The sequence below is a fragment of the Columba livia genome, chromosome 1, assembly GCF_036013475.1.
Source record: "Columba livia isolate bColLiv1 breed racing homer chromosome 1, bColLiv1.pat.W.v2, whole genome shotgun sequence".
Classification (NCBI taxonomy): Eukaryota; Metazoa; Chordata; class Aves; order Columbiformes; family Columbidae; genus Columba; species Columba livia.
Window position 1 is genome coordinate 180,519,617 of NC_088602.1, and position 27,905 is coordinate 180,547,521.

Consider the following 27,905-nt stretch of genomic DNA (forward strand, 5'->3'; position numbering starts at 1 on the left):
GCCGGGCCCGCCGCCACGCCGCGGCTCCCCCCGCCCCTCCGCGCCCGCCGCCCCCAGCAGCCCCCGCGGCACCCCGGCCCCGCCGTGCCCGGCTCGCAGCGCCCGAGCCGCCGGCGCTTGCGAACCTGCCGCCGTGCGCGGCCCGCCGGGCGCCGCGGCCTGCGGGCGGCCGCTGGTTGGCGGCGGGGGGACACGTGAGGGGGGAGGGGGCAGCGGCGGCGGCAGGAGTTTCCCCGACAGCTGGAGGTTGCGGCGGCGGCTCCTCCTCCCCGGGTCCCCGTTAGAGCCCAGAGACCCCCCGCGCTCCTCCTTATTGACAAACACACAAAGGGCCGCGCCGGGGCCGGGCCGGGGACGCGTCTGGAGCCGGCATGGGAGACAAGAAGAGCCCGACCAGGTAGGGGCAGCGGCGGCGCCTCCTTTCCCCGGGCCCGCTCCGCGGCAGCCGGGTGAGCGGAGGCGATGGCGCCCGGCGGGGCGCCCCCGGGGGGGCAGCGGCGGCGTGAGGGCGTCGCGCCCGGTGTTGCCCCTGGCGCGCGTGTGTCTCCGCAGGCCGAAGCGGCAGCCGAAACCCTCCTCGGACGAGGGCTACTGGGACTGCAGCGTCTGCACCTTCCGCAACAGCGCCGAGGCCTTCAAGTGCATGATGTGCGACGTGAGGAAGGGCACCTCCACACGGTGGGTCGCCGGCGGCGGCTGAAGGGGAAGCGGGGGCGGGGGAGGGGTCGTTGGGCGGCCTCCCGGGGAGCGAGGGGGGCGGCTGTGACAGGAATCGGGGCCGGGAGGAGCCGCTGGGCGGCTTCCCGGCGCCCCGGGCTGCGAAGGAGGGCGGCTGTGACAGGAACCGGCTCACGTTTACCGGGGGCTCCCCGCTGAACGCGCCCCGACCCGGGAGAGAGAAATAATAAATACCAGGAAGGGCGTAATTGCCTGCACAGCCTAACCCCGGAGAGGCCGTGCCCCTCTCACCAAGAAGAGCCGTCCCCTGGGGCGTGCCTGATAACACACCATTTAATGTTTTCTTGTTTTGTTTTTTTCCTTTAAACTATTTTTTTTTTCTATGAGTTTAACTTGGCCTTATAGATACTCCGTTTAAAAAATTTTATTTTTTCAATTTGCTTTTCATCAGCGAGCATCACTGTGCAGGTTTCTGGGGCTGTAGGGGTGGATAATAACCACTGGCTGTTTGGGGAGGGGTTGTTGATTAGCTGAATTGCGCCGTATGGAAGTGCCACCCTGCATATTGGTGACTTCCCAGGAGACCCTTGTCCCTGTGACCCTGTCACAGCTTGCGGTGGATTACCTGGTTCCTGCGCCTGCCGTTTTTTTTTTCAGTATTGTGGCCTAAATGTGCATGCTTGGGGAATGGAAGTTTTATAAAACCAACAGGAGTGCACTTGTAGGCTTGCGAGCTAACCAAAGAGAATATTGCTGAAGAATCCTTTGTTACAGTTATCATACCTATGGGTTAATCCCGTCAGCAAGAGAAGTTTAAGTGGCAATAGAAGTTGCAATCCTATCAAAAGCACCAGTTATATTCCAGATATCGTTCAAAGCAGCACCGAATATGACTTGCAACAAATGTTACGTTTGAAATTGTAAGTGCAAGGCTGAGTCCAATTACTTGACGAAAAAAGAGATTCATCTTTCTCTCTAGAGATGATTTTGTAGACTTCTGAAAACTGGAATGAATGTTGAAAGGGCTTGTCATAACTTCAGGTTTGAATGCTAGTTGATTTCTTTAATTTTTCTCCTTTAACCAAAGAAATCAGTGAGCTGAATGTGCTGAGAGGTGTCCAGTTATAACAATGGCATTGTGTTTATACCACAGATGTGTACAGATCAGTATTTTATTTCAGCAAAGTAATACTGCTGAAATAATGAATGCAGAAGCTTTAAAACAGCACAAATAAAGCCTCTTTAACTTCCAGTCAGTTTGATAGGCAGAGTCAGTTTAAAATTACGTTTTGTTGCACTGGAGACTCAGTTGGATAAAAGCACTAAAGCTTAAAAAAAACAAACAAGTGTGGAAAAACTAAACAGTCCTGGGAAAACTATGTTATCATGGCCTTCCTTTTTCCTTGCCTGAATATTTCAAAATTTTAAAATATTTTAGCAAAAAGGTATTAAAAAAAAATATTTTATTTCCAGTTTCTCTTCTACAATGATTTGGTATGCAGAGCTCTAGTTCATACATTGATTTTTGTTTGTCTACTTACACTCTGAAACAATGCGTAGCTGAGTAGGTTTATGGGTTTCTTTTTCCTATAGGGTTTAAATGGGTTGCATGTTCACATGTTTGTAAAGTCCAGGATTTACACACGACATGAGGTAGATACAGGTTGAGGTTTTAGGCCAGGCAGTTTTGAGCTGCAACTCTGAAATTAGATTTGAGCCAGTAAGTAGACCTTTGTGTCTATGGAGAGAATCATTCGAGTGCCAAAGAGACACAAAAGGCCATTTGGGTGGATTTTTTTTTTTTAAGGAGCTAGAGTCCAAGAAACCAAATTGGGGCCTTGTTAAAACATTTGCTGGTACTGCCCATGCAACAAAATGTTTTTCATCAGTGTTGGTCAGAATAACAATAGAATGGTGTTTTGATGACCCTGTGAATGCATTTTTTTCTTTTCAGTCTTCCATTGTGAAGCTTAATATTAGATTAAGTTGATGCCTCAGCACAGCTCTTAGAGTGCAGTGGTTCTTACTTCAAAATTTCTACTGCATTTTTTTACTGATGGGAGCTTTGTGTATAATATGCTGTAAAGCACTGTTTTTTGTTTTTGTTAGAGAAATCCATATCTTTGTGGTGCACAGTTTAATGTCTTCATCTGCATGTCAGAATTCACTAAATGGGACCAGATTTGCAGATGTAAAAACAGGCAACCATAGTTGTGTTTGTTGGTTTTGAAGGCAGCTGAAAATTAGGCACAAAGTGGATTAAAACAGTTGTGTTTTTTATACTAAAAATGTGCAATTAACTTTAGAGAAATATTTTCAGATGTGTGGTAGGGTTTGTGAGTGTTTTCACTGCTGAATAATTTCTTCTCCCTGAAAGAATAATCTTTTATGCCAGAGGCTAGGCATGGATTATGATCTTTAACAACTGGTGGAATTGTTAAGATTAGTGGAAATAATTCTTACGACTTTGTGATTATATTTCAATATACTTCTAGGCTGAATTTTCAAAGTAGATTCTATTATGGTGTTAAATTAGCTTTGTCTGTGACAGCATCACCTTGAATGGTTAAACTGGGCTGTGCTTTGGTGGGAGATGTCCAGGAGAAATCCTGGCTGCTGCAGGAAGTGGTGTAACTGATTCCCAAGGTGGTGGCACTTTTTTTGCTGGGTTAGTGCTGAGGGAGTGCCCCGGTGTGGTGCCAGTTGGATGCGCCACGAGTCAGATGTAAAACTAAGATGCTATCTGCCAGCTGGAAATCCCTGTACCTTTCGCTGTAGAACCGTTGCCAGAGTTTAATTTATAATGTCACTGAGGATCTAAATTCTCCCTGTAGACATGTCTTTCTTATTTACTTTCTAACCTAAATTGTTCTGTATTGTTGCTTGGGTACTGAGAAATTACTATGTTCTCCTTGATAGGAGACTGTGCTGAATATAGTAATTTTCTGTATGTGACCTTTAAAACATTTTAAAATCTTTCTAGATGAAAGATGTTGTATAAACGTAAGGAACCTAGGGCTGTAATAATCATTCCTTACTTGGGCAAATCTCCTGCTGAAGTTCTTTAGAAGCATGAGTAAGAAATGCTGAATAGAACCCTAATGTACTGTGTTATAGAGGGAACCGGTAACGAACTCTGTATTTAAGTTGCCCAACAGTTTCCATGATAAAGAATTTGTATGATCTCTGAGAAACTCTATTGTTTGTAAAAGCCATTGAAGTTTGGTAAGAGGAAGAGCCCTTAGGCTAAATAAGTGGTTTGATTTCCTTGCCCCATTAAGTTGTTTAAGTTTTGCTGAGACGTAAACACTTGAAAATCATCATTTACCTTCCGTCACTTGTGTTGTACAGAAAAGTGAAGTAATTGCTAGAACACTGAAAAAGCCCAGACCAGCATCACTGTAAAAGCAACAGTGGCAATGACATTATGCTGAATACCCAGAATGGAATTATCTGGCTTCTGGGGAGGTTATAGTGGGGTTGCCAAATTTGGTCTGACTCTCACAATTGCTGCTTTGCCGAAAGAATGTTGCCTCTACGGGCACACTACCATTTCTTGTCTGTCTTTCTGTCTGCCTTCCTTCTGTCCTTTTGCTTTTCATGGCACTATCTGAATCAGGAATACACCAAGACTGGTTTGACCTTCAGGGATTGGGCTGGATCCTGGGACAGACCTTACTGCAGCAAGTATTTGCTCCCAGTTCGTCTGTCCTTTAATAGGTGTTTGGTTTGTTGTTTTTGTTTTTTTTTTTTCTTGCCCCTTAACATGGTTAGTCATTGTAATTTAGATGTGTTGTAAAGGTGAGGGTTCAGAGTTCCAGTCATGCTGGCAAGGAGAACACAAGAGAACCAGCGTTTTCTCTGAAGGGATGTGCATTACTGTTCCATCACCTCTCTGCTCCATCTTCTTCAGATCATATTAACACTCCTGTTATTCGGTTAGTGACAGCATCCAGATTTAAAAATACCTGTCACTTTGCTGTCGTTTTTATGCACGCATATTGTGCTCTGCTCTCTAGTTGCAGGGTCCCTTTCTTTATTCTGTGCTATGTCAAACAACTTCTCCCTTCAGTGTGAAGGGTGAGCATCCAGGGGAGTGTAGTCAGGGCTAGAGGAGGAACTGCAAATCTGGCTTTTTAAACTTTGAAATGCTTGGCCTGATATTTTGCTATGTAAATAAAGGAAAAAAAATAAATAAAAAAAAAGGAACTGGGTATATGATCAATTTCCCCTTTCCAGAGTCAGTAGCATTCTGTGATATTCAAGTTAAGAAAAAGGGCAGAATTTTAAATGATATTTTCACTAATACTTTTCTCTTAGCTAATAACACGAGAAGGATTGTTGTACAAAGATGTAACTACTTTATGCTTGTTATGATTTTATGTCATTTTATTTTTTTAGAACTACTTTTTTGTGCTTGCTTTGAATTCAGTAAAAACTTAATTTTTTGTATGAATCTATGAGACCTAGCGCACACTATTCAAGCCCAAATATTTTTTCTTTTGGCCAGGGGAAAGAAGGAGGGAGATTTAAGGAGGTTAAACAAGTACAAGTGACTTCTGTGAAGTTTTGTTTGCTTGTTTGGGGTTTTTTTGTTGTTGTTGGTTGGGGTTTTTTAGATATTCCTCTGATACATGTTGGGCAAGCTACTATATGCAGTATCATTTACATAAAATAGCCCCTGAAATTTGTAGCCAGAATGAGAAAGTAATCTCAAGTCAGGATGAATTTCTGTCTATTTGGGATGTATACACCTCTTCACATTCTGTACTGCTGAAGCGGAGACAGGTATAACCTGCTGAATGGGGGCATGGCTTCCATCTCCTGTGCTCTGTTCATCTGCATTAAGGGATTGTTCCTTTTCTCCCAGCCTAAGCAATGAAAAGCCAACTTTAAATCACACCAGACAGAAGAGTCTGAGGTATAAGGAACTGGGATGCTGTCTTTCTACATTTGCTTGATATTGGGTCTGTGCTAAATTGTGCCTGTGGACATTCAATATGTGCATGTATTTTATAAGCATATCTGACAGTCTCCTAAATATGAGATACGGGTCTCTACTCAAAGCTGTCATGCATTTGTTTTATGCCTTACAAAGCATAAATAAAATGTTTAATTTTTTAACTTGGATATCAAGGTCATTTTTCTTCAGCAAATATGTGCAATTTGTTTAGTCATGTACCATCTGGATGTTTATAAGCACGAATCAGTTACATTTAACCAAATCTGGTATTTTTATTTCTGTTGAAATGCAGTACTGCTCAGGACAGAGAGTGGGTACTTATCTTGTATATCTGGTTTAACATGTCTGTTCTACAACAGCTTGTTAAGGACTCTCTTCTGCCTTCCAGTGTGCAGCCTCTGGGTGTGCACATGCGCATGCGTGTGTCAGGGTAAGGTTGTGAAGGAGAAAAGGAAGAACCGCCTGTCATGCTGATTTTACAAATACACGATTGAATCAAGCTTAACAGGCTGAAGAGCCGTTTGTTACTTGTGGTAGTTTGGGGAAGGAAATATTTGCAGGAATGAAGTGAGTGGAAAAGTCATATATAATCCATACTTTACTAAGCTCTGTAATACACATGTTATGTTTCAGCTTAAATATTAAATTCTGAGAAGCACGTATAAATAGTTCTCTTTTGCTCTGTAGGTAGACATCAGGTAATCTAGTCATTCTGGGCTTCAAGTCTTATTTTTAAAAAGTTTTTTTAAGTAACCTTTGTAATTATTGAGTTACTTATTTAGGAGTGATTTTCTCTGAAAAATATAGTGAAACTTAAGAATATTGCACACAGCAACTCGAATGAGATTTGTTTGTTTCAGTATAAAACCGCAAAGTAATTTTTATTGACTAGGGTGGCTCTGTTAGATGCTGTTGATAGGTGTAGCTTGTATGTGCAACAGCGAATGCAATGGTCATCCTATCAAAAGAAGATAAAGCTTGTGTTTTAGGAAGGCTACATAAGTAGGTTGTGGTGTTGTTGTTGTTGTTTTCGTTTTTTTGGTTTTGTGTTTGTTTTTTTTTTTTTTTTTTTTTTTAAGGTTAATTCTGTTAAACCTTTGTAGTTTTGAACCTGACAGATATTTTAATCCATTACTCTAAAGAGCCCATGACAAAATATGCCTTTTTTTAAGCTTGATATTTTTGGTTTGATGTTTGTTTGGGATTTTTTTCTACAACTCTTTCCTGATGTCTATTGCAGCAGCTTGGTTGTTTGGTTGGCTGTTTCATCCCTTTTTTAATGCAATCTCTCCAGAACAAAATTACCAATATTTCACTTGATGTTGGGCTAAGACCTGGTAGGGCCTGTTTGATCAAACTTTGATAGTTGATTTAAAGCTAGCTTAGCTGTTTGTTTTTGCATCATATTGAAAATAGTAGTTATATCAGCAGTCATCTTTGGTCAGAAATTCAGGTAGCTGTCATTGTGACCTGGCCTACTGTGTGTAAATACCTTATGTAATAAAGAAACAAAAGGGAGTGGAAAGAAACTTATCACTTTCTATAAACTTTCTCTCTTCTCCTCCTATGATAACGAATGATGTCAGAGCTGCTGAACAGGAATAAAAACTTGTTAGCCCTCTGTTTCCAAGATTCAGATCTGATAATGTATTTAGAAGATACGCTCTTTAGAAGGCCACCTTTGTTAATGGGCACTGCAGGGTCAGAGGTGGGTTCTGCCAGTCAAGAATGGCTTGTTCAGCTGCATTGTACCAAAGCCAAGTAAAATACATTAGCATTTGTTTTCCACGGTTACTAAGGTAGTAAAAGCTTTGAATACATTTGGGTTCATTATAGGGATGGTTCTAAGGAGGTTAACATCTTGTTTGGCTTATCTGTGTTGCCCTAGGAACTGAGGATGGAAAAGGTCTTCTAGTGAATTAGACCTTCTTCCCTATTGAAAGAGGATCAGTAAACCTGGGCAACTTCTAACATAATCTTTGTTTTAGCAGGTCTCCAGTGAAGGAGACTGTAACCCCTTTAGGCAGCTTATTTATAGTGCTTTTACCCGTTATGTTTTTCCAGACACTTAACCTTTCTGTTCAGTAAGATAATTTGATTTATACTCCCCCTATCCCAGTGAGTTACCCACTGTATTTGTAGTTCTTTGGTTATTGGGTTTTCATGTTCACCCACTTTTTCTCTCCAAGTCTTTCTTACAGAAACAAAATTTCAGCAGTCCTTTCTTATAGGTGGTAGTCTTCAGTTTATATCATGGTTCTTTATTCTTGACTCTTCAGTTGACGCACCTGTTTCTTACAGTGGTATCCGAGAATGAGGACTGACCTTCAGCTGAGTCATCTCTAGTATAAGGTTTAGTGGGCCAGTGCTTTTCCAGAGTCCTGCTAAATCATTATGTCTGATGCTGGTACTTCCTTGAATGAGGATTTTCCTTTTGTGCAATATTATCATGAAGTTGGCTTCTCTGTGCCTCGTCATCTACTTGGTCTGGTACAGTCTGGTGTCCTTTTAGTATCATTGTTACTTCAGCAGGGCTTTTTTTAGGCAATCATGAGGGTCTGTGGTGTTTTATGCTGTCTTTCTTGGATTTCAGAATTTTGATTTTTTTTTTTTTTTTTGAGTCTTAGCTCAAGATCGTCTCGGCAGGTAGTTCTCACCACCTTTCAGCATGGTGCCGTTTGCTTGTTGTATTCCTTATTTCTTTGTCTAAAGCAAGAAAGCAAGATGAAGAATATTAAAGAGTGTACCTCTAGAACCTCATTATAAATGCTATCATACATCTACAGATGGTGGTTGAGAACTATTAAAAGCAAACCATAATTTTGAACTTCATTCTGCAACATCTTTGTCCCAATCATAGTCCAGCTTTAGTGGGAGGATGTATTTTTGATTGTGTCTCAAGTCAAGCTTTGGGACGTGTCTTGCTTTTCTCCTAGTCACTAGGACAATTAGTCCATTAAAGAGAGAAACTAGGCTGTGGCAAGCCAATTGGCTTTATCCTTTAATGCTCCCAACTGTTGAATAATTTTGTTCTAGTATCCTTCTGGAATTTGAGTTAGGCTGAGTCAGCTACTACTTCCTACGTTTGTATTTGCCCACCATGTGATTTGTCTTTTTTTTTGTCTGCAGTACTTGTTGACTTCTTCTGTCTTCCTGTAGTTGTCTAAACAATATGTTTTGGAGGGTGAATTTCATTAGATGTTATTCCCTGTGATATATAACATTCAGTAGCCCGGTCTTATTCTAACTTGTACTAACTTGTACTAGTATCCCCTTGTTCAATTTGGTTAAATGGAATTAAAGTTCTGTGTGGAGACTGAAGCAAAGAAACCTTAATGCCATCTAGTACATCCAATATTTCCAATATTTGCTTTCTTTCCATGTTTTATAATGGATATACTCCTTTCTGTTTCCATTATTAAGTACTTTCCTTAGGGGACATAAGTAGCGCGTGTTTCGATGTGTTCAGCTGTTTGTTTTTTGTTTTGCTTTTTTTTGTATGTGTGTGGAAATTTCACCTTTGTTTTTAGTGCCACCAATGGTATTCTTGCTCACTGTGTCTTTTCTAGGGAAAATTATTATCTGTCCTGGTCTAAAAGCTACTGGGATTTGAATAAATATCTACAATAAGACTATACTAAAAGAAGTCAAGCTGGTAAGAAGAAAGCTCTCTTATCACCTGTAGAGTGATGAGAAGTTGTATTTTCTGCCTCATGACTTCTTATAACAATTTTTCCTTTATTTTTGTGACAACCCACTATGCCTGTTCCTGTTTAAAACTTGATACCAAGTGTCTGTTCCTTTCATCTTGAAAGTCAGGTTTGCTTTGCAGAAAATTTTCTCAGAGTATCAAATGATGTCTTGTCTTGTTGGCTGATACAGTCAGCTACAAAATACTTTCGAAGTAGGCTAGTGGAACAAAATACTACGTGTTCATTTTTTGTGCTTTCATGCATTAACTTATCCTGTCTTAAGTAGGACAGAGAGATCCTGAGGATTGTGTGTTCTCTGTGAACGGCATTCTACTGGTTATGTGGTACGTTGACGTAGAGCAGGCTTGAACTTGGAGAGTTCAGCCGCAGGGTGGTGTTGCTAGGCTCTTGGCTGGCAAACTTGCCATCAGAAGTCAGACTGAAGACTATAAGATATGACCTTGACGCTGGCTACAAGTTTTTCTTGCTTTTGTAGGAGTGTGGGATAAGGAGGAAATGAACGATTGACAAGTCCCAAACTTCCAGTAAGTCAGAATGGAGAAATTATCTTTAAACATTTCCATAATGCTTGAATATACTTTATCTGAACTGCACAGTTCAAATGACAGTGCTTTGTAGAAGCAAATGTGTGAATGAGAGGGGGTTTTAAAATTTCTTTTAAAATAGAGTTCCTAATTCTAAAAGCTGAAAAACATTGGCTTGGCACATTCAGTGAAAGGAAAGTTGTTTCTTACAGATATGACGGAATTCTGTGATTAGGGTCATAAGCTAGAAGTTCTGTAATTGAATAAGAAGGGGAAAAGAAAAGGTGAGTGCTGATGATTATGTGGCATCCTTTTCTATGAATATACACCTTTGCTGAAGAGCATTATGGAGACTTGATTTTTTTTTTTTTTTTAGGGAAAGTGCGTAGTCTTTTCCCCTACTCAAGGTAGGCATCTTTGTGAGGCTGGCTCTGAATGGAGGAAATTTCTAGAATGCTGCAACCATATGGCAAGATCACACCCACAGTGCAGAACAAATGCAGGACAGGTCAGAAGCAGGCTCTGTCCTGTTTGGTCACAAACTGAGCTGTGCCAAGTATTCACCCACTTTTGTGCAACAATAGCCGTGCTGCTGCTTCAGTATGAGCCTCCAGTTTTGTGTGTGTTTGTTTGCATAGGTGTGAGAAGCATCATGGTTTCTACGGGAAGGGGACAGAGGAGCAGCCTGCAGGATCCAATTATTTGTGGAACTGAAAGTTGGGAGAGGTCGCTTTGCCATGAATCCCAAGGATCTAGGGGTTTAAAGGACTGTAACCACTGCCTTCTCTGCAGAGTCCCAAATGCTTCCTCCTTGGAGGATGCCGTTAAGGAAATTGAGCTTTCTGAACTCTGCTCAGTTGTAGCACATTGTTATCTAGGAAACGCAAATTGGTTGATACTCTCATGCTTCTCAAACAATATATTTTCAATATAGCTGTCATGCTGAACATTGGTGAACCACGGCTCATGGCATGTGTGGAAGAATTTCTAGGAAGTGTGTGTAAGTGGTTGAAGCCTTAAAACTGGTTGTTGGAAAAGTAAAATTTGATAGCTGCTTTAAAAGCTATCCATGAAGATGAATTTGGGCTTTCTAAAGGTCCTGATATGGATATTTCTTCTTAGGGCAGACTGTTGTGCAGAGTACCAGTTGTCTTCAGGAGGCTTGCTGGCCTCATCTGTTAAATGTCATCTGGAAAATAGGGCATTCCCTTTAAGGGAATGATTAAATAGGGACACTGCCTCAAGGGGTAGTTTTCTGCACATTTATGCAGTGACTGATAAAACCATATGGGTCTTGTAAGTCTATTCTAATTGAATCAGCTTTTATTGAAAGACAGAATTGCTAGAAATGCACTAAATGGATGAATTCCAAGTAAATGATTCACTCTGTAAACCAGCTAGGAATATGAACGCACTGGAAATCAGCACTAGCTGAAAGTTAGAATTCAAATATACGTAGGATGTGTAGAAATTGCATTGTTATTCCGCAATATACATATGGATCTATATTGCGTTTTCCCATACAGACCACTAGCTCCCTTGTTTGCACTGTCATCATTATTCAGTTGTATTATTTGCAGAGGCAAGGTAATGTACTGTTAACACCCGAGGATATGACAGAAGTGATGGTAATGAGAAAAAATAATTTTGGATAGCAACGTGAATTACCAATGAACTGCTTCAATGTAGAAATAAAGACAGTTTCTTACAAGATGACTTTCCGTGGTGATTAGTATGAGCATATTCATGTGACACGGCAAGCTAAACGTAGTTTAATCTGGTAGTTTTTATGCTATGAATAGCTTAATAGAGTACTGATGACTGAGGCAGGGTGAACTACTGTCAGAATTCAAAGACAGCTTCTCCTTCTAATGATTTAATTTAATTGCTAGCAACTATTGTACTTGCATTATAAGAACTGGTAATAGCAAATATTTTTTGTTTTTCATAATGTGACTTTGACTGCTGAAGATCAGGAGTGGCATCATTAGATGAACTGCTAGCTTCTGTGCAGACCACAGTTTGCAAGATCTAATTGGCCACAGTGTTTGCAATTCTACTTACTATACACAGCATTCCTGATGATTTCCTGTTTGCTTTAAATAACATCACTTATATGCTTATACAGAAGTGATTTATTTTGTTTTTTCCTTCCCCCCGGGCATTAGGAGAAGTTGTGGTGTGGTTGTGCTTGATCACAAAAATCAGCCATGGTAAGGGAACAGATAATTGTGCTGGGTTTTTAGTGAAGTTGAAAAAGCAGTTTCCTTTGTTCTGGAATATGTTTTCCTGTGTGTTTTGGCAGAACCTAGAAACTCTTGTTGCCCAAGGTGCTGCTCAAAGAGCTTGTGGAGTAGATGTAGATAGTCTGTTAAAAGATAAATGTGATGTAAAAAAAGCAAATTTTGCTTACATAGCAAACCTAGAAAAAAAATTGCTAAGTTAGTTTAAAAATTGCCTGATGGAAGAAAATAGATTGTCAAAACGTTGTATCTACTGATCTGCAAATATGTGGAAGGTTATATTGAAAGTTGATGTGAGTGTATGACAGTTCTTTCCATTCGGGAGTGAGTGTTTTGCACTTGACAAAAAGAGTCCTCCAAACTATTGGAGTTTGAAAAATATTTCATGCTTTAAATGTTTACTGTCAAACTGGCATTTGAAAAATTCATTGTCTTCTTGAGGCATGAAGAAACATCAGTAAAAAAAATAGGGGAAATTTATAGGGTAAAGGTAGGGAAATTTCATTTGCTTCTGCATAGCCAGATTGCACATACTTGCACCTTAACAGTATAGATCTATGCATAAACTGGAATGAATGGCCTAAATGTAAGACTTAAAATTTTTTCTTCTGACTTGAAATTTAATAAGATTCTGCCATTCGCTGTGTGTCAAATTGACTGTTGAGTGTCTGAGTTATTACATGAGGACAGTTACTGTGATGACTTAATGCACATATGCGTGTCTTGGTTCTATTGATTTCTTTCTGTATTATAAAGAACTTAAATAACAATTTTTGACTCTTAAGAAATTCTTCATGTGTGCATTCGTAATCTGTGTTAATAAGATTAGGATGCTAAATTAAATTTGATTCCATTTATGTTATTTAAAGCGGTCAACACGATTGCAATGTCTTCCAACACTTCTCATGGATTTCTAGTCTTTTTTAAAGAAAAAAAAAAAGAAAAATAAAAGAAATCTCTTTGAAGTTAAGCTCTTTGCATGCAGAGGTCAGCTCAGAACAAGGAAGACTGGGATAGTTGTATATATTTTTAGTTTTTCCATCTGGTTAGGTGAAGTTGCTTGCATTTGCTATTGTTAAAGTCAGTTACGGTGGGAGGGAAGAGAGACTCAGGAAGGGGCACAGCTGCAAAAATTATCAGTGTTATTGTAACCTGTTTTGCAGAAAAGCTTCTGAAAAAAGAGAGCTTGCCAGATGAAGTGGAGATTGTAATTTATATTTGTAAAGTAACTTGTTATCAGTGTATGGCAGTGGTGGGGGGAGGATATAATTGTATTTAAAAGAATTGATGGGAGGAAAGTTTAAGTTAGTAGCTTCTGCTTCAAATTAGTGTATTACTTCTAACAGAAACTGAATTCTGAAATATATATATGTTTTTTTTCATTGTGGAGCCATTTATACCTTCTGGCATCTAAATCTACATCATCCGTCCATCCTGGAAAAGTTACATTCCAAAGCTGCTGGTTGTAACCTGTCCTGTGATCTTCAGAGTAAAAAGCCATCTAAGCTCTTTTACACAGTTACAGTTAGAACGTTGCATAATTAATGTCTTTTAGAAAACATGCAGGAAGCGTATCATATTATAATATTGCTACAATATTTACTGTAGCTGTACCCTGTAAAAGATACTGAAATAAATGCTGTAAGAATCACTCAAAACATCCATACCTAAGGGAAGATATTCTCCTAGTAATATGTGATACAGAAGTAGTGTTTCATTTAGAAAATCTCCCTAAAACCACCTTTTAATATCCTTCTTTTTGTCTGTCTTGTAAAAGCTGTTTACTCTAGAATCATACATCTTTTCAGCTGATTGCCTCTATGTATCTACCTGCTTTGGAGATCAGGAGCAACTTTTCATTTTTAAATTAATTGTGCTAATTACTGTGTTAAGATATATTTGAGAATGTGGACCTTAGTAGTTAGAGAAATGAGAACGTGTGGTGAAGCAGATTTGAGTAGGGACTCAGAAGAATATGATGATTAAGTAGAAAGTATGCAAAGATAAGCTTTTCTTGAGATTTCAGTAATGACTGTGAACTAGAAAAATGGAGATTAGAGTATTACTGTGGATATCAGATTTCTATTAGCTTCTTGAGACATTAATATTTAGGATAGATGTGAGTGCGAAATGATCTTCAAATAAATTATAAGATATTTAAAGCCTGTGCATTTGTATTGGGAAATGATCCAGTCTAGTAATAAAAGAACAGAGCAGGGTTTGAATGATTTGACTTTGTCCTGAGCAAGATTTTAATGCACATAACTGTGTTTAGACTTTTAAAAGCTGTGCATGTTACAAACATCAGCAAAACAAGATTTTTCTTAGGGTTTGGTTAACCTTCCAATAGTTTTGTTTAGTTCACAATGGCATATTGCTAATTGAGTTGCTTAAAGTGGAATGAACAATACAATGTTAGGGTTTTCTTTCTTGCTCAAGGAGGTGAATTATTTAAGAAAACACAAACAACTACTTACTCTAATATTAGCTTTACAGGAGTTTGTCTTTTTGGTTTTGGTGACAGTTCCAAGAAGCGTTGAGCCGGGCTGTCTGTAGGCTTTTAGATGCTCAGCTCTGTGGAACGAGCGTCTGTGGTTTTGTTGGTGAGCTGATACATCAGGTCTCATACTGTCTTGGAAATGCATTCTAAAAATACTCGTGGAAGTGCTTTAAACTGTTTCAATTGTCTTTAATGTAATTTTGTAGAATTTAACTAGCCCATGTATGAGAGTTTTTACTTTTAACAGCTTTGTGAAATTATCTAGTCAAGTGATATTTATGAAGGGGTATTTAGAAAACTATTTGATTAAGTATCTAATAGTAAGATTTTATTTGATTTGCATGAAGAAACAGTCATAACCATAATGAGGTTGGCTTTGTGTTGCATGGAGGTGAGGAATACGTAACATATAAAAATAAAGAAGCAAAGGAGCAGTAGATAATATTGAGCATCACAACAGCGTGTATTTCTAAGTACAGATATCTGAAATATAACCCTCTATTCAAGATGCAGTACTAAAATTGTGCCATGAATTTTCCAAGAATGTTTTGACTTGTCTGAAGAAAAATACATGTTTGCTGTTAGCAAACGGGTTGCACACTTTAAAAAACAGTCATTGGAAATGGCCCCCATCATGTTATTTTCTGCATAAAGGCTGAAGCTAGAAGGAGGAGATGACTACATGTAATGAATTCCAGGGTCTGTCCTCTTTTATCGGGGGTTACTCTTATTTCCAGTGGCAATGCACTACAAAATACAGACAACTGAAGACTTTCACTCCACCTCCTGTCACGAGAGTTAAATTTGCTACCAAATTCTAAAGGAATTGAAGGCTGGAAAAACTCAGGCATGTTAACAAGGCATTTCTGAAATCCTCACTAGATGAGGCAATAGCAAAAGCTGTTGGAGGAGGAGTACTAGTACACAATCAAAATTATAATTCCATTTAAAAAAATATTGAGTATCTTAATTCAGCTCCGTCAGTAACACACAGAAACCCCACAGTAGCAGATGGAAAGGAGATATGCAGGTCTGCAGTGCGCTAGAGAGAGAGGAATACTACTTTTTTATAACAGTGTAAGTCTATGATAACTTCTAGATAAAATGCTACTTTTGTAGGTTTGATATGAAGTGAGAAATTTTAAATTTGGTGCAGAATAAGCTGAGAAGAGTTTGATAACAGCTTCTAAAAGCTAGCATTTCAAAAAGAAGACAGACCCCCGCCTTCCTAAAAAGAGATGTGTTGGAGGTAGGACAACAAGGTACAATAAAAGCAGAAATTACTTGTATCATGGTAGTAGTGTTTTTATAACATGGTATGTATTACTGCAAGTTGGATGCTATTTTCAGGTATCCAACAATTTTTTCAGTGTTGTAGGCAGTGTAAACCTATATTTGATGTGTTTGAACCTTCTAACATGGTTGAATACCTTAAAAATCAGGTCTTTAATATACTGGGGATAGTATAGAAGAGTGTATCATTTTGGGCAAAACCAGGATGATATTAAGTATGAATACTGCTGGACATGGTGGCTTTGTGAAGAATGTACCAAGAGTGATTAGTCTTTTAAATATCATACAATTTCTTGACTAGAAGGGCAACCTGTGGGGAAGGTGCTAGTTTTGAATTTAAGAATGTGTTAAAAGCTTTCCTTGCATTTGGCAGGAATTTTGAAAAGTATCTTAACATTTTAATGCTGTTTGAACCGTTACAGTAATAAAACATGTTCCTATACATCACGTTGTTGGCACAACTGCCTGCGGGAAGGCTCCACAGAGAAGGTGTGTTCTGTCCAAAGTTACTGAGCATTTGCAGTGGTTTAAGAGTGCACATAGCTGGTTACTGCATATCAGCTTATCCATGATACTTTGTTTGTATTTCTGTAGATCCATGGGACACATTTTATATGGAATTCAGGGGACAACAGAGCTGTCAAAAGAAGCAAGCAGTGTAATTGTAGGTAAATGAAAGGAAAGGTTCTGTAATTAAAGTAATGATGAGAGCTTGAACAAAACTAGAAATAGAAATAAGCTGAATTTCAGCATGACTTAAAATAGAAGTTGCGTAAGCTTGTGTATGCAGGATAAATTAGAAGGAAAAATCAACGGGGTATTAATTAGACAGAAAGCGGAGGCATTGTCATGACGATACTCTAATAGCCATATTTCTTTGTGGCTGTTAGAAATGTGTGATTTTGGGAAGGTTGCTTTTTAAAAACTTGTCCTTCATAAGAAGTAAACAAAGAGGATGGTGCAATACAGGCAAACTTGCAGTGGTTTGAGGAGCTGACTGACCTTCTCTGCTGCCTAGTGATCAGTTCTAGGTATTTTTTTCCTAGAAGCTGATTGAGCTTATTCTCTTACGCTTTGCCTGAAGATGCTTACTTGAGAACTCCTGACTTTGATTTGAGAGTTTCTACTACCGTAGTCAGAACTGTGTCAAGTGTTCCCAGTTAATCCATAGTATGTTGTCATATGCAGCTTTTGGAGTAAACTTCAAGACTTTCGCAAGGAGCAATGATAAAAAAAACCGCACAACCCTATGTAAAGTCTGTAAAGGCCAAAGCTGCTTTTTTTTTTTCTTCTCTTTTTTTTGGCACTGATCATATTCTGTAGCAATCAGCTTTGCAAGTTTGACCAAAGAGGACTTATATAAATGGATTAGTTACTGTTTGTAAGGCCTTTTGCCCATAGAGATTTTGATAATTCTTGAAAAAAACCCAGAAAGTGAAATTGAGGGCACTGATTGACTAGATTTCTGGTTTCCAAATAATGAGTTCTGCCGTGCCTTGCTGGTGAGACAGAACAGATCACTGAAGTGTGAATGAAGCTGATGTTCAAAAACATGTTGGACTTGTTACTTGAGTCCTGTGCACTGAGAGCCTCAAAGAAACAAGGGGCAAAGTAGAAGAATCGTGAACTTCCATTAATTTGGAAGCATTTATTCTGTCCTTCTGAATCACCTCAGAGAGAAGAATACTTCGATTTAAAGAATAATGTGGATTTCTCATTTTTTGAGGACAGGATTCTGTGACCAAGGGCAAGACAGAATCAGTGAGATTCTGTTCCAGATATTTCTAACCTCTGTTTCTTGAGGGATGAGTCTGCTGTCTTGAACAAAAGGTCAGTGTCTCCCTGCAGGGAAGACAAGTTTAGATAAATGGTACTTCTTAAGGATTAGGGATGCCTTTGAGTAAAACCTCTTTAAGCCTCTGAAACATGTTTGTTGTTTTGTTTGTTTTATGTTGTTGTTTTTGTTTTGTTTTTAAGAAATGATGATCTTTTACAGTGGAGGGAGGGAGAAAATTTGTGTGCAAGACTGAAATAATGGAATGTAGGAGACACAGTGTAGAGATTCTATACAAAAGCAAGTGAAGAATTTTAAAGAAATATCCCAGGCTTTGTTTTGCTCAGCTGTTGATCTTCCCAGGGAATGAAAATATGATAGGAGATAAGAACAGCCTGAAAGCTCAAACTGTTCTGCTGATTCCTGGTGTATAATAGTTACCTGTTCTGTTTGATAGTATGAACGTCTTACCTGTTGCATTGACTCCTGTCATTCAAAAGGTAGTTTCTTAGTATCTGGAAGGGAAACTTGAGTCCATAAACTGAGAATAAAACAATACCATATTGGGCAGCTATGACATAACATCTTTCTGTAGGAATAGTACTTCACAGGCAATTTCTTCCCGATGTCTAGGATGGGGCCAGATGTGTATAATTTTGTAGGAAACTGGGGAATAAGAGTAATTCAAAACCAGAATTGGTTTATTTTTCTTTTTGAGACTGCTAACAAGGAAAACTAGTCCATCCTTTTCAGTGCTAAATATTTGCTCCCTTTGAGAGCATTAGTGTTGAATTACTTTCTGCACACAAAAGTAAATAGACAAGTTACTGCAGCCTCTGTAAATATACCCTCCAAGCCAGCAGCTAGATCAAATCCTGTAAGATAAAATGTAGTCACATTCTGCAACAGGAAGAATAGCATCAAAATGCTTGCATCCTTGTTGTTTCACATTAATGGCAATTGTAGGAAAGACACAAACTGTATCCTTGAATTTGTATTACTGTCTGTGGCTTTTAAAAAAAAAAAAAAAAAATCTTATTTTTTTAAAGGAGATTGTGAAGTGTGTGAGTATTTGTATTCAGGACCTTTAAAGCATCGTTGGAATTAGATAATTAATAAAACCATAATGGATGAGGCTGGAATAGAAATGTAGGTAGAAGTATGGCTGATGTTAACTTAAAAGAAAGATAACACTGGTGGAAGAGGAAGAAAATCTAAGTGATAGGGAAGGAGAGGCATAATATTTGTAGCTGTGATGTTTAATGATCTCTTGGAAGCTCAGTAAATCAGGTTGTTGGTACGGCTGCAGTGCTTAAGGCCTAAACCATGAAGTTCACCTCTGGAAAAAATTGATAGCTCTTGTCTTTTGTAATAGTGTATTTCTCTCTTGATTATTGTTCTGCTTAAAATGACTGAAGTGAAATTATTAGACAAAAATACAAAGTTTCGAGGGGCTGACTAAGCAGTATGTGTTGTATTTGTGAATGTTTCTGCCTGTAGTTCTGGATTGTTCAGTTGTAAAGTCACCCCCAGTGCTAGAGGCAGAAATGCTTATAATCATAAGTATATGCAGAAGTATATATAGAGCTTCCTTCTAAACACTAGTCAGCTCAGGTGCTCTTGAATATGTTAAAAAAGCAAATTACTGTAAATATATTGATGAAATAAAAGGCAGTGTTAACATTGTTTGTGCTTACTTAATCTGTAGCACCCTATTACAAGGAGTCTTTAACTGGTTTTGAAAACCAGTAATTTAAAATGTCATATTTCGGCAAATCATCAAAATCAATTTCCTGTTACAGGAATAGTTTTTCTTATATTTATCTTCTCTGCAAGGAAATCTTCTCTGTATGGATTCCTTCACGCTTGAATGACATGATTCAGCTACTGCTAAATCATGAACAATTCTATCGCGTTAAAGCTTCATGAGTGTAAAGTTCCCTGCTGAAGGCTGCATGGCTTGCGAAATGCTTGGTTGCAGTTCAGTAGCCCTTTTTGAGTACGTGGGGGGAAAAAAATGCTTGAAAGACACTGTGTTGAGAGACATGCATTTTTTTCCCCTCAGTTATTTAATATGAAAACATTGAACACCTCATTTAATAAATCTGGGACTAACAAAGCAGATAATAAAAGTTAGAACAAGATATAACAGCTATAGAAATAATTGTCAACAAAACGATGGATATTTAATTGGAAGGAATAAAATAACTGAGTGGAATTCATTGCCGCAGCAAAACCACATAGAACCTCTTGATTCATTTTTAGTGCATCTTCCCAAACATTATTTCCCTGTGGGTTTTTTTGTCTTAACTGACCTCTGTTCCTTGTGGCAAAGATCTTTTTCTGTGAGTCTCATTTATTTTATGGTACTAGAAAAAGCAGTTCTAAACATAGGACTTAGTTCCAAGTTTAATTTCCCGGCTGTACTCTAATAGAAATTATGTAATTTGCCCTCAGGAACTGAAATTGTTGCAAATTTAGAACTCCTAAAATAGTTGGCTAAAATTTTTTTTTCCCCTCTCTGCCCCTTTTTTAACAAGTTTCCATTATCATGGTGTTGTCCACAGTCCTGGGCAATAATTAATTCTCTGTCAAGAAGTTCACTGCTGTCTTACTTCATAAGTAACAAGTCAGATTACTCTCTCAGGTCACTATGTATTAACAGTAATGACAAGATTGTCACTTGGCCATCACTAGAAGCATCAACTTCCTGTATCCCTATTGCCTGGAGCAGTCTTCAATTCAAGACAGATTATCAGTTTTGTTTATATATCACAAGTGTTTTTCACCTGAAATTATAACCTTGTGCATCAACTACACCTGGGTTCTTCTTGCTTTGTTAGGAACTACTATGATGAAAGGGCAAAACAGTTCTGAGACAAGTTTTCTAAAAAATGTCCTGTGTACTCTGATAATGTAAACAATTGCAGTCCATCAGATAATTTTAGTTATTTTGGACACCATGTAATGTGTGGTTTCCAAGGTCCTAGTTGCAATGTTCTCCTGAAAAGCATTTAGTCATATTTGTGCCAGTTGATATAAGTCGAGTAATTTTCACTAAGTGATCCGTTGCTGACCTTCATCTCTCCATGAGTTAGCATAGGCTTAGTTCATGAGTGGATATGTGGTAGTCCAGTTTTCACCCCAAAGTTCAACTGGGTTGACCTTTTTAATAGTCTATTTTTATTTTAACTCATTAAGAACTTGCTGTGAGGACTCAAGAAATCTCAGCTGGTTTATATTAAGTGCCTTTCCCACACTTTATGGATTCTTGTAACTTGGCTTTCACTCTGTAACAGGAACTATTGCAGTCATTACTGAAAATATAACTTGCTAATGGGAGCTGTCTTGATTTTCTGCTTTTGTTATTTTACTCATCACTTCACATAAGCAAGAAGTGCCTGTAGTGTGATCCTGTGGGTTGGGATAAATAAATATGTAGGTGCTCATAGCTTCTGTTGCTTTAATAACTGCTTTGTATTTTCAGAGTATCACAGTGCGTATAATTTGTGCTTTTTCTATTAAAAACAAAACCAAACCCATAGAACAACAAACAAACCACAACCCAACTAACAAAACCCAAGAGCTTGGGAGGGTAAACATTCTTTTCGAGAAGAAATTTGCATCTTCAAAGTCATAATAGAATCAGAACTTTCCTATTTATATGCCATGACTTGAAATTTCTTAATTCCAAAATCTCAAAGTAAAGAAAGATGCGTTGGAAAGAGTAAAATGTTTCATTTCATGTTAGAATCATTGTATTCCAATACAAAATGAAGGGAAGCCATTTCAGAAAATGTAAAAAATAATAAACTGTTGAAATCGTTTTGATTCCTGTTCCTCTTCTCACCCCGGTTTTTAGTGTGGATCAAAACTTGGAAATGAAGCCTGTGCCGTGTATACTGATGGGATGCAGTTGGAAGTTTCTATTGCCAGCTTTAAAAGTATATCTGTTCTGACAGCTATATCCTACTATAATTCGTGCGCTATATTATTTTCCAGTGAACAACTTAACAAAAAGGATACACAAGAGGATTTGTCGTTGTTTTCAAGCTGAAATTTGAGCTGAAAACGGTTTTACTCTGTAAGGCCAACAGTGGCTTTATCTCTGATATCTGAAAGGTCAGCTTCTTCCTTTCTGCGATATGGATTGTATACTGCAGTATTGCAGCACACTCAAAACAGACGCCTTCATCATTTGAGGGGGGGACTGGGTGGTAAAGTATTCCCTCTGGAAGCTTCATCATGTGGAGGTTGCTCTGTGTAAGTCTCTGTCTGGCTATGACAATTGGGAGAAGATGGCATATTGCAAAGTCTTGTCTCTAAATCCTTAAAAATAAATCAATCTCATTTCTTGTGATGCGAGTGAAACAAAAGGCTGTTATGGGTTTAAATTTGATAGGCTGTTTTAATTAAGTATGAGCAGCAAGATAAGTTTTAACAATATTTCTTCTTATTGCAGTTGTTAATAACTGAAGTGTAGTGAGTTTGAGACTTGTTGTGAAGTCTAAGCATTATGCATGTCTGTATATATGTGCACACAGGAAACCTCGACCTGTCTCTCAGCTGGTTGCACAACAGGTTCCTCAGCAATTTGTGCCCCCTACGCAATCAAAGAAAGAGAAAAAAGACAAAGTAGAAAAGGAAAAAAGTGAAAAGGAAACAACAAGCAAAAAGAACAGTCATAAGAAAACCAGGTAAAAATTTTAGAAACTTCTGTAGTATTGGTAAACACAACTTAAAAAAGAAAACAACAAAATGGTTGGTGATTTTACTGCTTTGTGCTGTAGCAAATTCTTTCAACAATAAGGCTAAATATTTGTGTGCGAAGTTTCATTGGTTTAGGATGCCAATTAAATGTGCAGAAAACCTGCAGTTTGTAATTTTGACCAGAAGATGGAGACCAGCTGAATAGAGAGAGAAAGAGTAGGTATTTTTGTTAAGGGTTACAGATGTATTGCTCACACCATACAAAATTGTAGGTAGGCAAATGGATGATACTGATCTCTGGAAAAGAGAGAGGACAGGAGTGACTAGTTTTCCTGGAAAATAATTCGAGAGGGAGAGAACCAGTACCAGACTGCAGAAGTGTAGGGAAGTAATGTGGTTATTGCTGTCCTTGCAGAACTGGAATAAACTTTGAAGGGCTGAACTAGGGTATAAATTAATGTGACAGGATAATGCATGTATGTTACCTAGTGATAAAAATCTCTAGGCTACATCTGGGATGCTGAAGGAAACCTTGGGCCCATAGAACTGAGAACATGAAATATTACGGTACAGACAAGCAGTTGTAAAAGCCTTAATCTTGCTGGAAGACCAGGTGGAAGGAGGGTGCAAACTGCAGAACAAAAGCAGCAAGTTTAACCCCTACATCATCTCAACCTGAGCATAAAGTTATTGTGGCAAGAATGCTGTGCCAAAAAGTTGAGAACTATACAAGAAGTAGTCTACTCAAATGAGGTCCTCCATCTGAGGTCAGCACACCAAGGAAGATTCTTCAGGATTAGTTATGCAGAGAAGTAGCAGATGCTTCTGTCCCTGAAATAGGATCATCAGGATCAGAAACAGGGAGAGACTGAGAGTCAAGAAAGAACAGTCATTAAGAAAGTTTTAGTTAGGATTAAGAACATGGAAATGTTCCTCCCTTTTACTTTTTTTTTTGTTTTGTATGGGTTTTGGTTTTTTTCATACTCAAATTTACTAGCATGCCTCATGCAGCTTAAGTACTTGAAGTTAACATAGTGAGTTTTAATTAAGCTAATTAAATATTATAAATTGAAATTGGTTGAATTGCAATCTTATATTAAAAACGCAAAAGTGATGTAAAGAAAAATGGAAAACATTTAAGAAATAACTAAAATAAAAGTCTTGGACTGAAACAGCAGTATTGAGATCTGCATTAGGAATTGCTATTTGAAATAACTAGGCTACTTTTTATTTAATGCTTCAAAGAGTTAAATTTTTCACAAAATTGATTCAGTAGGTAGGACAGCAAATTAAGAAGGCTTGATTATTTTCAGCAGATTTCTTCAGTATCCTTTGGGAAAAGGATGTCCTTTTCTCTTTGCCTTAAAACTTGTATATTATTGCTAGAAACGATCATAAAAATCTGCACGCACACTCCATATAATCCATAAGTTCCAGGCACGGCATTTACGCAGGTTGATAATATTGAACTTTTCTCTCCATTCCCATGTTACAGAGCAGCAGATTTTCAGTTTTCTCTTAGATTTTCAGTCACGCTACTTCAGCCTCACGGGAACAAGATGTCAAAGCTTGTCTCTGTCCTAGCAGAGGAAAGGCATGAGGTGTTTTGGCTGAAGTGACTGGGAACCAGTTCTGCTTCAGATAAAGTCAGATGGCAGGATAAAGGTTAGGGCTTTGCCGTTAGCACACCTGCTCACATGTGATGTCATTATTTTATTGCAACTTGAGCTGGTGAAAGCTGTGGAGTCACTTAAATACATAAAGCTATGCTGTTCATAACCACTTGTGTAAATTCAGCTGCCTTGTGGCAGATTTTCGTGTAGTCAAAGGAAAACAGTAAATTGAAAGTACATTCTACTCATCACTAGCAAAATTATGATGACAAAATACAAGTCAAAGTGTTCCTTGTTTGTTGTTGTTTCTGTTGTTGTGAAAATCAGACAATTGAAAGAATAGATGAGGAGACTTACTCTGTCAACACCGTGAAATGCTCAGCTCTGTACGTATTTTAAATCACAGCATATGCCAGGAATGCCAGAGTTATACTGTGAACACAAAATCCCATTCAAACAGTACACTAGCAGTCCTAGTGAGGTTTTGAGATGAGGTAATACTTTCTGTGAGTTAATGCTGTCTGTGCTGTGAATTCAGAAGACAGACACCAACATCTTCATTATTGAACATCACACTCACAGTTGTTGCTTAAGGCTGCTGCAGAGATCGATACTTCTCTGGTTCAAATTTATAACTTTCTATAGCCACAGTAAAGAAAGACTTAATTTTCAAAAATAAAAACCTTCACATGTGCAACACGTCCATATTGCTGCACAGTTACATTACTCACAAGGTCAACTTTTAAATAATCTTAAGAGAAGGTAATGTGTTACGTTCAGCTATTTTAATGTAAAATATACTAGGAAACACTCTACCATAAACACTTTTGGTACGTTACTGGAGTATTACATGCTGCACATAGCAGTCTTATGTACACATATATGTTCTCCAGAGCTCCTAAAGAGCAGGAAGAAGACAAGATAATAAGGTGGCATGTGTGCTTTTAATACGATATTTGCTTTATTTAGGCCAAGATTGAAAAATGTGGATCGAAGTAGTGCTCAGCATTTGGAAGTTACCGTTGGAGATCTGACAGTCATAATTACAGACTTTAAGGAGAAAACTAAGTCACCACCTGCTTCCAGCGCTGCTTCTGCAGATCAGCACAGTCAGAGCGGTTCTAGCTCTGACAATACAGAGAGGGGAATGTCCAGGTCATCTTCACCCAGAGGAGAAGCGTCATCACTGAATGGGGAATCTCATTAAAGTTTATTTTCTCCAGTTTCTTTAGTCTCTTCAAAACATGCAAATACATGACTTCTGTCACCTGTTACCACATTTTCATGACAGATTAGCCATGCATAAATGGTATGTTTACTGGAACATAATTTATGCTGTTTAAAAAAAGAAAAAGAAAAAGTGCAGTGGTAGAAACAATAATTTAAATGCAATCGACAAATGCTTAGAAAGCATTTTCAGTCCAACTTTTTAATCTTCATGTGTAAAGGTGCCATGAAAATGTGGTTTGAATGTTCATTATGCAGTGTTATTGGTAAGTCCATTTTCACTTTTAGTTTAGTGAATTCTAACACAACTCTTGGTGTCTCTACTATTGGCATGTACTGAATTTAAATTTTTATAACATAGTTCAAGCTGCCTAAATATGTATTATTTGAGAATTGTGAAACATAGTTATATGTATGCAAGTCAAAGATCAACTTAATCAACTATTGCTGCAACAGAATTTTCATAATAATTATCTTCTTAAAAACACCTGCTGGTACTTGGTGTGGTTAAATAGGAAAAATGTTATTAAATAAAACATTTGTATGAATTTTTGCCAATGTTTGACACATTTTACTAGATTACTGAATTATGTTGATGGTTTTACCTATATTTTTTCACACTTAAAACACTTATTGTAATGTTTACAAGCAAAATAGAAAATACATTCAAAGCAGTGATTGATTAACCTTACAGTTCAGGTAAAATACTACATTGTCACTATACACTGGTATTCTGTGTTGTGTAACAAATATTGAACCTCAGATGACGACACATTTGGCAAAAACTAACATTTGGAAATACGAAAGTTTGGAAGAGCTTTAAAAATAACAAGTGCAGTTCTCATTTCTGCTACTGCTGTTTCCTTGCCCCAAATTTATCTAGTGTCATATAGTCACTTAGCATTTCATTACAGGAATATCAGATGTTGTACGAGAATAAGGAAATAACAATATTATTTTTTTCCTGTATAAATTTATTCAATATTGATTTGGCCTGTTAAAATATATTATGTCATAAATCATATGAAAAAACTCAGTACCCTACTTTATGGCATAAACTGTCAACATTTACACATTTAGCAATATGCCGATACAGAGCAGAACGATTTACAATCCCATCTGGTATTATGTAAAATTACCAATAAAATATTTTTGTGAATACAGATTTTGCATTTGTGTTTACAACCAATAAGTGTTTTGATACAAATATACAATCCATGTATAGATTTTAAATTATATATTCAGGTTCAGTACAAAAGTCCATTTATCTCCTTTTAGTGAGATAGTCCACTTACACTCCTGTAATTCTTTACTTTTTCCTTCAAATTACGTATATTTTAAGCCCATGTAAATGTTGGATGTACCTTCTTGGTAGTGAATCCAGCCCCAAATTATTACCAACATACGATAAGTCTTCTTAACAGCTAAAACAATGGATTTTTGTAGCCCCTGACAATTGTGATGTTTGGTGGTTTCTTGTAGTAATGTATTTTTCTGTTTTTAATGCAGTACTTCTACAGGCACAATGGTACTGTTCTAATTTGTAAGATGCTAGTTGTGAAATACAGTTAGTTGCATAATATGAAAGTCTGATGTGATATCTGAAAACATACATACCTCATTCCTTGGTGTTGCTGTTTAAACTTTTTAGACATCAAATGTTAATTATAGGCTGTTTCAGATGGATAACTACTGACCTGTTTATTATGTATTCTGCTTTATCTTACTAAATAGTATGTCTGTTCATTGCCATTACCTGGCCAGATCTTAGTATCTATAAAACAATGCATTTCAAGGTTCTTAAATGTTTTCTTGGGCAGGGCTGGTGTTCAGAATAACATACACTAGTTTCCAAAAGAAAAATACATACTTCTCAACTTTATTTTTTTATATTTTATTTTTAGGTGGGACTATTTGCAGAATATACGGATGTAATGGATTACAAGAGAGCCGAAATTGTTTAAATTAGGCAGTTAAAGGATAGCAAATATCATTGCAAGATGTTTTATGAAATGTGTTTCTATTTTAAAACTTAATGAATGCTAACACATTTCAAAATTCCTTGCAAGCAAATAATAATCTATTACCGATAGTTCACTAAATGGGAAACACATTTTCATTTAGAATTATGTGAACAAACCACCCAAAACTGCTAACAAGAGGTCTCCTTGTATCTTCAGAAATAAGTAGCCATTTGGTTTGGAAGGGAGAATGGTGTGGATTTTGTTATGATTCAGCTGCCTCTAGAGAATAATCTCAAAAAGTGTGGTACAAGTATGGTTATAATCAAAATGAATGCAGAAAGTCTCACTGTTGATTGTGGAATAAGACACAGAAAAGCAATTTCTAACCACAGATACAACACAAGTCAGCTGAGCTGTGGTGGTTTTAATTGAACTTGTTATGTTGCCAGTGTTTACCCTGCAATGTTGCCTGTTTTGGCATTAAAGTTAAGATACTTTTTGCCTGTTTGTGATTAAAGGGATGTGACAACACTGACAGCAGAGTAGACAAATTCTAAGTAGAATATGGCATTTGACTCTGTTCAGGATGTTATAATTTAAATGAACTTCACTAATTTTGACTTGTAGTAATCCTAAATCCTTTTTCTAACTGTAAATATATTTAAAAGCATCTTTACTCAATTTATAAAAAGTGAAAATTTAA

At 37.7% G+C, this 27,905-nt stretch overlaps 1 protein-coding gene across 1 annotated transcript; it reads left to right on the plus strand.

Moving 5' to 3' along the window:
* The first annotated feature begins 164 nt into the window (after positions 1–164).
* Positions 165–27,905, plus strand: YAF2 (YY1 associated factor 2). The gene is made up of 4 exons (XM_065048644.1): positions 165–397; positions 553–678; positions 22,233–22,385; positions 24,981–27,905. Exons 1-4 carry the CDS (start codon positions 372–374, stop codon positions 25,216–25,218), a joined length of 543 nt encoding a protein of 180 aa, XP_064904716.1. The 5' UTR covers positions 165–371; the 3' UTR covers positions 25,219–27,905.